General features: G+C 39.7%; 1 protein-coding gene across 5 annotated transcripts in view; it reads right to left on the bottom strand.

The window, feature by feature from the left end:
* dmd (dystrophin) overlaps positions 1 to 12,279 on the bottom strand; it is a 2,012,228-nt gene that overhangs the window by 979,784 nt on the left and 1,020,165 nt on the right. For all 5 annotated transcript variants that reach the window (XM_043700735.1, XM_043700733.1, XM_043700734.1 and 2 more), the window contains 3 exons: positions 6,608 to 6,736; positions 3,033 to 3,206; positions 764 to 919 (listed from right to left, as the gene is read on the bottom strand). In XM_043700735.1, coding sequence (XP_043556670.1) covers positions 764 to 919; positions 3,033 to 3,206; positions 6,608 to 6,736 — 459 coding nt within the window. The remainder of the gene's footprint in view (positions 1 to 763; positions 920 to 3,032; positions 3,207 to 6,607; positions 6,737 to 12,279) is intronic.

Here is a 12,279-nt window from a genome sequence, read left to right as displayed (position 1 = left end):
AATATCAATGATCGAGCATTGCTGAGCTTTATTTTTAAAGCAGTATCATGAATCAGTTAAATTGCACAAAGCTCTTCAACTACTTTGGCTGTACAGTATAGCTTTTAGAACTTATTAACCTCCTTGTAATGATACTATACAAGTACACAGGAAGTGAACATTTCCAATCCTGTGTTAGAAAATTGCAAAACTCAATTTAAGAATTGGTAATTATGTGAATATGCACTGAACTGCAATAAAACCTGGACTGCTTCCACATTTACCCTGCAGGAAAGAGAATCTCTCACTGACAGTCAGGCTGGTCTAAGTGTGATACTTTGTCATACAGTCCATGGCTGAACCCAAATATTGCAAGGTGTCTGGCAAACTATTAAGATGTGAAAACTAATACATGGTAGGGAGGTTTCTCAGGGATAATGGTGAAGAAAATAATGGCAGCTGCCAATGCCACCCACACTCTAATATAAATTTTTGACATCATTTTAGTGGTAACCAGAACAAAATTGGAAATTTCTCCATTCCCTGATCTATTTATGAAAAAATTACAATTAAAAGAGTAGAATGTGAAGTTCTATAGGTGCAGAAACAAAATCATTTGTTTTTTTTACTAATACAGAGAAATTATGGCCTCATTACTTTTGTTTTGACATTCCTGCAGTGATATTTATATTCTACGTTATAATATGTTCTGCAGAACATTCACTTGCACTCACATGCTCACTACCAGAAAAGATCTCAGGCAATAACATAAGAAATTGCTAACCTGAGCTCCAAGGTCATTGTACTGTAATTTTAAAGCCGTAAGCCTCTCGTCCAGTTCCTTGGGATTCTCTGTTTGCTGTTTCTGTACAATTTGACGTCCAGTTTTAATCACTGTTTCCACATCAGACTTGACCTCACTCAGACTCTTATACAATTTCTATAAGTTGGGGAAGAGAAGTTCAATATATGGTCAGGTTTCCAGCACAGAAACTCAGGACAATACTGTATTACATAAATTCTTGATGTTAAAAGGTTATTCATTTTTCAAACCATCAGACTGAGTTGCAGTTAAGTGAATTGTAAAAGTTAGCCTTTGCGAGATCCAGGAGTATTTTCTATTTTGTTCAAGAATACAACACAAAGGGATCACAACTAAAAATGTGAGGAGTCATTCAGGAATGTTTCCTGAAGCTAGTAATTCTGAAGAGTAAGTTACTTCCACAGAATAGAATCCATTGAATACCTGCAGTGTGGAAACATGCCATTCGGCCCAACAAGTCCACACTGACTCTCCAAACAGCATCTTACCCAGACTCACCCCACTACCCTATCCCTGTAACCCTGCACCTCCCATGGCTAATCCACCAAAAGTACACATCCCCTGACACTATTGGCAATTTAGCATGGCCAATCCATCTAACCTGCACATCTTTGGACTGTGGGAGGAAACCCATGCGGACATAGGGAGAATGTGCAAACTTGTACACAGATAGTCGCCCGAGGCTGTAATTGAATCAGGGTGCCTGGCACTATGAGGCAGCAGTGCTAACTACTGAGCAACCGTTAAATAGTTTCATTGTCATCATTAGACTCTGAATCCCAGATTGTTTAATTGAATTCAAAGTTAACCATCTGCAGTGGTGGGATTTGAAGCTGGGTCCCCAGGACATTACCTGGGTCTCTGAATTAACAATCCAGTGATAGGATCACGAGGCTGTCACCCGCTACTTGAGAAGATAATGAATACAAATTGTGCAAATGCACTTTAAAAAGTATGAAAGTCTTCCCCAAAAGGGAAAGGATTAAAAATTTCAAGTGTTACAAGGTTGGAGAGGTGAACAGCTGCTCTAATCTCACTAATCCAGAGGTCATAATATGAATTGGAAATGCTTTTCCCAGTCCCCAAGATGGTCAATTAAATATCTTACTTATCAGTTTTAAATGAAAATAAAATCTATTGACCAGGTTTTTTTATTCACGACAATTTTTTTTATTATCGGAACAAACCGAAAACGAAGATGCAAAAATCATACACAGGTGGTAATGTGGAAGTATACATATATTTCAGTCTCTAAATAACCCAGAGCACACATTGTCCCACACCTGCTAAATTATGAGAAAAGTTGACTTCTCTCTGTTAACGTTCACTGAAAAAAAATCACTTTCTGGATATTACCGTTTTTGGCTTTCAAGAATACACAAAGTATAGAATTTTCATGGTCTGTTAAAATGATACTCTGATTTGAGTGGTCAAGTCACTAATCATTCTCAGACGTCTAGACGTCTTTGTCCTTGCTGCGGAAATACAATATTGGCAGGTTCCTACAATCACTCTCCCAGAAGGACAAATAGGTTCAGTAATGACTTTAACAAGAACGTTCTTTTCAGGAATAGGAGAGATTGGATGACCAGTGCTCACGTTCCCCAATTCATTTCAGAGACCAAAGCACTCTCCACGCAGTCACCATTCACACAGGCCTGAGCAGGGGCCTACAGCATAGCAATCAATCGTCATCAGTCAGGTGATTTCAAGGAAGCCTTGTTCAAAGGAAACTCCAATGTCCACAGCGACTTTTCAATGATCGCTATGAAAGAAACCACATCAGTTTTTTCCAAGCAACTTTAAATAAATCTATTTTCTACAATCCTTCAGATCTGAAGTCCTCAAAAAAATGTTAAATGTGAGTCTTTCATAATATAAGTGGGAATCAAATATATTAAATTGGAACAGATTTTTGGGAAGAATAACCTTTCCCTCTTTCCAAAGATTTTACCATTATCTGTCAAATTAGCTGTAAGTAAAAAAAAAATGCTTTTGCCTGCTATTTGCCAATCTATTAGTCAGAATCCTCAAACTGAAAGGAACTCAGAAATATCAACATTTGTCAATGATTGTTCAAATCAACTGAAAACTCACTGTCAGAGCTTTGACTGTAGGTAATGAACACATTATTGTTCAGTAGTTTCAAATCTATTGTTTAAAAAAAAACTATTATTAATATTCAAAAGACTCCAAAGAATAGGGAAAAAAATGAAGCAACCACACCTACCATACAGTGGTCAAGTTGGGACTGGACAATCTCAGGTTCCACACTATTCATCTCCAGTACATGTACATCTGTTTTCACCTCATCCAAGAGTCTTTTACACTCCAATAGATGTTGCTCAAAATTTGCTGGTTTCTGGAATAAGCGAAACTTTGTAGAAACTTCCTGCAGCTTCTTCTGTAGATTGAGACAAGGGCAGGTTCAGAGGAAGTGAAGATCCATTAATAAAAATAAACATCAGGTTTAGAAATTTCCCATTGGAACCTCACAATGGAAGTAGTTCCAGTCCATTTGTTAATTCCTCCACTCTAAAAACAACAAGCATTATTTCTGCTTCAGCATGTATTTGTGTTGTAACAATCACATCACAAATCGACCTTATTTCAGAAATTTACAGAACAATTATAGAGTTTGCATAACACTGAGAAATACATGCAAGTGCATGAGGACAGTGCAAGAGGCAGAGTCAATCATAGAATCAGAGTCTTCCAGCATGGAAAGAGACTTCTGGTTGATTGTGTCCTCTGGTCGTTAAGCACCTATTGAGTCTCAAGTACCATTTTACAGCACTTGGCATTTCAAGTGTTCATCTAAATATTTGTTAAATACTGTGATAGTTCTCACCTCCACCACCCTTTCAGTGAGTTCCAGATTCAGACACCAACTTCATAAAAATAACTATTACTCAAATTTCCTTTAAACCTTCCACACCTTTGCTTAAACCTATGCCCCTTGGTTATTGACTCCTCTACTAATGAAAGGTTTTGTCTTTGTTACACTGTCTATGCCCCTCATTCTTTTGTATACTTCAGTCAGGTCCCCCTCACCCTTCTCTGCTGTCAGAAAAGCAACTCCAGCTTATCAATTTTCGCCTTGTAGCTGAAATACTCCAGTCTGCAATATCTCATGCACTCTCTCGAACAGTCACATCCTTCCTATTGTGTGGCAACCAGAATTGCATTCAGAACTCCAGCTGTGGTCTGATACAGTCAAATCATCCTTTCCTCCTCTCATATTCAGTACCTTGATGAATAAAGGCATAAAACTGTCAGAAATGTCCTTATATATTGGCTTTTCTATCTCTCAATGACAACTTGAAGATTTATTATATACACCCAATGTGATTGCCCCCTCTAAGTTCCACTCACGTTAGCTGGATTGAGGAACCATTTAAGCTATTGTTATTGTTATAATTGACCCCTCAATCAATAATGCAACACCATCTCCTCTTTTACACTTCTCCCATCTTGCCGGATAATTCTATACCTCGAATTATTGAACTACAAGTCCAGCCCCTCCCTCAGCCATATCTCTGCAACAATGATGCCAGATTGCAATTTGTTAATTAGCAGTTGCAACTCATCTATCTTACTGACAAGACTCCTTGCATTAAAATAAATGTCACCCAGCCAGGCCATTCTCTGTTGTGCCTTAACTTGACTACGTACACTCCAAACACACTGTGGGTTGAAATGTCCTGAGTGAAAAGACACATATAGCATCATGTACCACACAACAAGGCAATAAAAGAGCATACAATCAAAACAGAACAAATTATGATCTAAAATGACATGGTTTAATTTCAGGGTGGAAGAATGAGACTATCAATACTCATGTACAAATGCTTAACATATTTGTACATGATCTGTACATGCTGCTTTATAATAAAGGAGGTAATGCACCAGCTAAAATATCAAAAGGATCTTCGACATGAATATTCAGAGCATGAATTCAAAGCTTTTAATTTTCTCATTGCCACAAATGGGTGCAAATGAAGTTCAACAATACTCCTATGTTCAAACAACTAAATTGTGGGAAAAAGAATATCTGCATTTGATTCCTCATTCGCTCTTCAAATATCACTGCAATTCAAGCATAATCCAGTAGCACGGCTGTGTTTTTTAAAGAAATTGTCATTCAAAAAGCAACTTTAACATGTTTTCAGAAGTATCATCATGACTTTACATTCCAATTAAGATACCTGTATTCAGATGTGACCAAATGATGTCAGTTCAAACAAAATCTCTATTATATGTCATCGCTAGTTAAGCTGACAGTTATGATATTCCATTAGCTAAAATATGACTGACCAATATTAGATATAATGAACATATATCGGAAGAATCATACATATGCTATACTTATTTGGAAGTCATTTAAATAATACCGTATTTCAGCACTGATAGTAAACATGTCCATTCTTTGGAACCATTAAATTCCTGCTTAAGATATCAAATAAACTTCTTCTATGACCAATTAAAAAAAACATAGCAAATTATTCACAAGTTAGATGACAATTAGCAGATATTGCAACACAACTGATGAATACCAAAATCTAATTCTGCATTTTTCCATTTCATGTCTGCCACTGAAATGTCCTGCACATTACTCATCTGTAAACCATGAAACCACGAGAGAACTGAACTAGAGAAACAGGTCTCTCACTTATATCATGCTATGAATGATTTTCGATTTGAAGTGACAGGATGATGATGATCATAAAAAGCTCAGGACTTCAAATTTTCCCACCATGTAATCACAGTGCGTGACAAGAAAGACTAAGTATTTTGAATAAAAAAGAACTCTAGAATTTTTCCACATTTACAAGTAATCTATGCTTGCATTCTTCTGGATTAATACATAATATAAATAACAACTTGCATCATTTAGTGTCTTTAATATAGTAAAAATGTCTCAAATTCATTCACAGAAATGTATTCAAACAACATTTAACACTGAACCACTGAACCAGATACCAGTACAAGTGACAAAGGGCTTGGGCACAGAGGTAGTTTTCCAGAGCAAATGAGTGGAGAGGAGAGATGTCAAGAGATGGAAATGAAGGATACCTGAGATTAAAGCGAGGACAGCTGAAGGCATGTTTGTCGATGGTGGGATGTTTGAAAATCCTGAACATGCAAGAAATAAGAATTGAAGAAGCGTAGAAATATACAAAACTAGAGAGATTACACTGAACAGGAGGGTTAGTGCTATTGAAAGATTTCATGAAAGTCTGAGAGATTTTAAATTGAGGCATTGGTGGAATGCAAAGCATTATAGTTTACCAAGTACAAGTGTGATTCTTGAATGGACACCCAAGGTTTTGGTGAGATCAATTTTATTCAGGATGCAAACTCAAATGCATGCCAATACAGCACTGGAACAGTCATGTCTCGAGGTAACAATTAAACGAACTATGGCATAAAAGTGACCAAAATAAGTAGCTATAGAGAAGCATTGATTATTCTAACGCATGTTGCTGAGGCAGTATGTTTACACATTACCATCATCCAGCAAAGTGATTCTTTCTGATACATATCAGAGAGCTTCAAGTGTTACTAGCTGACACAGATTAAGACAATGTTGACGGCTTGCAATAAATCTGAAGGCTCACTACAAAAAAGTCTGAGTAAAATTCGTGACTTGGTATTCTCACGGAGTTATACCTATTAATGATGCATACCAGTGTTGGACGTTTTCATTGTACAGCTTGTTAAATTTCATCACATTTCATTATAACAATGCCAAGGAACATCACACTAATCCCTGCACTGTTCAGATTAATTTAAAATGATCACCTGTGCTATGTCGATCTGAGAAAGAACTCTCCCAGCAGATTTGCTCTGATCAACAGCTTCAGGACTCTGGACCCTTTTCTTCATTTCCTCCAAACTGATCTCGTGACTGGTCAATTCTGACTGGATTTTCTGTTTAAAAATCATATGTGAGAAATTAGGGAGTAATATTATTACAATATTTAAATTATTCATCACAAGGTTAATTACAGGTTCACTGAGATATTGATTATATATAACAAAAGCACTGATGTTATGATTTACCTTATAATTAATTACAACAGCAACACAAATGCTGAAAGGAATTCAAGATGTGATTTTCAACGGTACATCTGCAGAAGCAGAGCATACTTGATCGGCTGAATGGCCTAGCTCTGCTTCTATTTCTTATGATCTTAAGCAGCAATAACCCACCAGTTTCAAATAACCTCCCTCCCAATCCCCCGATTCCCATCTCAGCCCCTCCACCCCCCCACCACATACCTGTCTTCACCAATCCCCACTTCGCCAACCTGCCCCCACCGCCATCTTTATCTGCAGCTCCCCCCACACCCACCCCTAGTCCTGAAGAAGGGTTTCACCCGAAACTAGAAGAAAGTGAGGACCGCAGATGCTGGGGATCAGAGCTTAAAAATGTGTTGCTGGAAAAGCGCAGCAGGTCAGGCAGCATCAAAGGAGAAGGAGAATCTGCTGCGCTTTTCCAGCAACACAATTTTAAGCTTTCACCCGAAACGTCGACTTCTGCACCTCCTGATTCTACCTGGCTTACTGTGTTCTTCTAGCATCATGCCAGTCTACAATACCTCAAGAAGCAGACAATTGCTGATTTGCTGCTCATATGTTTACACAATAGGAGAGAGGTTCGGGTCAGAAAAAAATGCAGCAACAGTAAAATAACTATATTCTGTTGTTCCATTGATGTTCCAACTTATAATAAAAATGAGGAGGTTTTCAGAATACGGACAGCACTTGGATATCAGAATTATTTAACTGTGAATCAAAGTTACTGGCAAGGGATATAAAAACTTGGGATGTTGTGTAAAGGTATCAGGATCTGGGATCAATGTTGCAATGATGTCACTGAGTTTCACAATACAGAGCATTAATAGCACAGTTTACAGAGTTAGAATATCCTGAAATTCCATATCAGATCAAACTACAACATGGACATGCACACAGGAAGGTGCTAGATTAGTCCTTACCAAATGTGACTAGCATTCAGAGCCTGGTATATATGTGTTTACCACATATAGCAGTTTCAAATATGAATACATAATAATTAGTGTTACTTTTAAGTCTAAACCTGAACATAGTTCTTGACTCTGCCTTCTCCCCGACCACCCCGTCTTAGTGCAACATCAGACGACAAGATAAAAGGCACATTTTCCACTAACTTCTCTCCCATTACAATCCATGACCTCTCCAAGAAAATCTCATCTATCACACCTGCAAAATGTTCTGCACTCCATCCTTGACTAAATGACTGATGACCCAACATGCCCCGATGTTAACTAATAATAATCGCACCTCTATCCTTTTTATTAAAAAAATGCCATCAGCACTCCTCAACTCAACAAAAAAAAAACTTGATCTCACTGTCTTAACAAATCACTGCCCTATCCCTATCCTCAGTTTCCTTTCCAAAGCCATCTTCTGCTGACAGGCCTATTTTTCCTGGAACTCTTTGGATAAATCCCCATGATCAGGTTTCTATCCTGTCACAGCCTCAAAACAGGTATCGTCAAAGTTCAAATGAAATTCTCTGTAACTGTAAAACCACCATGACTTGGTCTTCTCAATCAGTTTGCAGCCTTTTACACAGTTGACCATACCATCCTTTTTCAATTTTGCTCCATTGTTATCCAGTTTGGTAGTATCCTCTCATGTGGTTCCATTTCTATCGATAATTGTGCCACAAAATCACTTTAATCGCTTACCTCCCTTGCTTCCTCAATGACCTATCCTTGGTCTTTCCTATTTTTCATCTATGTAATACCATTGCAGCATCATTTGTAAGTAGAGCATTAATTGTCATATTTATTCTTTTGACATTCAGCTTAACCTCACCATCACCGCTTTCCACTTTTTCATATTTGCTAAATTATTGGATGATTTATCTGACATCCAGGACTGGGTTCCCTTCAATTAAATTTGGGAAGACTTAAATTGTTCCAAACTTCTCTCAATGTTTTGAGCACAAGTCAGTGGGTTTTCAATCTTGGTATCACATTTTATGCCAAGATGCACTTTCGACTACATATTATGTTGTCACTCAGCCCACTAGTTTCTACCCTGCCTCAGATCTCTTCAGAAATCTTCATTCATTCTCATCATCTCTGCACATGACTGTCCAAATGCATAACTGCCTGATTCCCATCATTCTAGGTCACCTAAGCTCTGCTGTCTATGTCTTAATTTGCACCAGTTCATCCAGTTCAGTGACTTCAACTCCCAGTCAAACAAAGGCTTTAATTTTGAAATTTATTCTAGTTTCCCATCTCCCTACCACTGTAATCTTCTCCAGCTCAACAACACACAAATACCTGCACCTTGATCTCTTGAACATTGCTAATTTGAATTGCTCCCTTGTTGGAGGTCATTCTTTCAATTGCCGAAGTACTTGACTCTGTAATTCCTTCTCTAACTCTTTTCAAGAGGTTCCTTTCAAATATCACTTGGGTTAAACCTTTGATCATCTTTCTAACATCTTTTATGCAGCTCAGTATTTGTTTGAAGTGCCTTTGAAAGTTGTACGGCACTAAAAACACTATTTTTTTAACAAGTGATTATTTTTTCTACTATCTTCTAACCCTATACCTGTATCTCCTGTAATAATCAGCCCAGATCCTTTGGTGCTAGTGGCTTTGCCCATGGTATCAGAAGACACCCTTTGTGACTGGCCCTTTCCTGGACTTTCCACAAGGTTCAGTAGAATAACTGTGCATTTTTCCATGATCATCCTCTGTAACTAACGCTGATGGTAAACCATTCACTCGGATTCCACTCCATTCTGTCATGATGAACAAAATCTTTTCGAGGTGTGGATGATATGGGTATGGCAAGATTTGAGGCAAACTCAGACAAAGTGGTCCAGGGAACCCATTCCAATATAGAGAACATCTTGTTGTATCACGTACACTTTATGCTGAGCAGAAAGATGAGTTCCTTCCTGGACAGTGGTGAGTTGCCAAGTAAGGGAGGATCAGAGCGTATTTGCAACTTATTATTGCTACAATCTGCTTGATTAATATTCAGTTCCCTATTGTACGAAACGTTGCATATGAGCTAGATGTTGCAAATTCTCAACACGGATGTCTGAGCAGGTGCCTGGCAACTTCAGCTCACTAATGGCTGGAAGTGCCTCCAGACTGATCAACATCAACAGTATCTAAGGGCACTATCCACGGGCATCGTATGTATGCATGACTCAATATGGTAATTGGCATCTGGCCCTTGCCAATCACTCACAATCATCATGGCTCCTCTCTGATCCACCTGCAGGCCACTGAGGAAGTATAGTCCTGCAGTGAAGGGCAAAACGGCAACCAACATTGAAAGGCTGCTGCATACAGGACAGACAGCCTGTTCACAAACTGAACCAGGTTGCACCTCAGGACTTCCCACTTGTACTATTAATACTTGCTCACTTAGGGTTTAAGCTTTAGGGAGAGGCTGAATAGGCTGGGGCTACTTTCCCTAGAGCGTCAGAGGTTGAAGGGTGACCTTACAGTCATTTATAAAATCATGAGGGGCATGGATCAGGCGAATAGCCAAGGTCGTTTTCCCAGGGTTGGGGAGTCCAAAACTAGATGGCATAAGTTTAAGGTGTGAGAGGAAAGATTTAAAAGGGACCTAAGGGGTAACATTTTTACACAGCGGGTGATGTGTGTATGGAATGAGCTACCAGAGGAAGTGGTGGAGGCTGGTACAATTACAATATTTAAAAGGCATCTGGATGGGCACATAAATAGGAAGGGTTTAAAGGGATATGGGCCAAATTCTGGCAAAAGGGACTAGATTAATTGAGGTATTCTGGGCGGCATGAGCGAGTTGGACCGAAGGAAGGGTCTGTTTCCGTGCTGTGCAGTTCTATGATTCTCTGCATGCTCGCAGCATCCATACCATATCTTGCCATGCCAAGGCTATTAGTAATGCCTTATCAACATTCTCTTTTGCACAGACACAGAGCCAGGCTGCTTGCCAGTCGGGATCTGTTCAGGGTGGTGGATGGGGAGAAGTCTTCTTCTACAGCAAACCAAGACATTAATCTCACACCCGAGAGCATGTGCCAGCTGCCACCACATAAAAGAAACTGCCTGTTTCTTCAACAAAATGACAATGTCAGAAACTGCATAAGACTCCCTGTCACACCAGTCTGGGGTGAGGAGAGCTACTATCAGCCATGAGCACAATGCACACTCAGTCCAAGGGCTTGGACACAGTTAGTTACTCACTCAGGTGGCTCACAGGGCCAGCACGCTGAACTCTGTATGATCAGTCAGGAGTGAGAAACACAGTTGGTCAGGGTCTAATAAGTCATGTATAGGGATGCTATATGGTCAGTTGTCTAGAGTAAATACTCTCCTGGAGATAGTACGATGGTCAGCAATAAAGACCCCTCCCACCCCAGTTATCTTCCCTTTCACTCTCTTCCTTTGGGCAGAAGCTATAAAAGATTGAATACATGTAATGAACAGATTTAAAAACAGCTCCTTAACTGCTGTTATCAGACTTTTGAACAGACCTCCCAAATCTTAATTCTGATCTCTCTCTCTCTGCACTTTCTCTGCAACTGTTTCACTGTATTCTGCTAAGCTAATGCATTTCGTAAGGCACGATCTGCCTGTACAACACGCAAAACAACACTTTGCACTGTATCCCGGTACACATGACAATCCAATAAATCAAACTCTTTCAGATGTGTGCAAGGTGGGGGGAGTTTGAGGGACAGCTGGGAAGCAGGAAGAGCAGTGGGGGTGGGAAAGCAGATGTTTATGCAGAGGTGAGGCCAACAATAACGATGGGAGAGGGCAACTCAAGGGCAGCATGTGGAATAGCCCAAGAAGGTATGGTAGGCTACAGATGGAGGGGTAAAAACAAGGGCTGCAGATGCTGGAAACCAGAATCTAGATTAGAGTGGTGCTCGAAAAGCACAGCAGGTCAGGCAGCATCCGAGGAGCAGGAAAATCGACGTTTCGGGAAAAAGCCCTTCATCAGGAATAGCCCTTCATCAGCCCTCTATTCCTGACAAAGGCTTTTGCCCGCCACTCTAATATAGACTACGGTTGGAGGGGTTACCGGCAGTGACCACCATTATAGCCTCTACAGGGGAAGCACGGAGGACCAGGGTGGAAATCATTAGGGTGCAATGCTGAGACTCAGGAGACAAGGAAGACAGTTGGAGGTGAATTTCAATATAGTGGCTCACCATATAAGGAAGCTTGGGGGAAATGGGCTGTCAGGGTGACTTAAAAGGGGACACAGGCATTCTGGGTTACCAGGCAGAACTCAATGTTGACAGCATTGGAGGCTGCCATTGACTTTTTGTGCTGGGATCACCTAAGCAAAGACGATCCTCTGTGGCAAAGTTTGTCTCCTTGCTAAGTGGCAATGGCAAGGCAGGATGAGCAAGAGATCACTAGCTGACAGGGCAAAACACAAAAAGGCAAGGCAAA

This window comes from Chiloscyllium plagiosum, chromosome 12, assembly GCF_004010195.1.
Source record: "Chiloscyllium plagiosum isolate BGI_BamShark_2017 chromosome 12, ASM401019v2, whole genome shotgun sequence".
NCBI classification, from domain to species: Eukaryota; Metazoa; Chordata; class Chondrichthyes; order Orectolobiformes; family Hemiscylliidae; genus Chiloscyllium; species Chiloscyllium plagiosum.
Note: the sequence above shows the minus strand (reverse complement) of the source record. Positions and strands in the feature narration are given on the sequence as shown.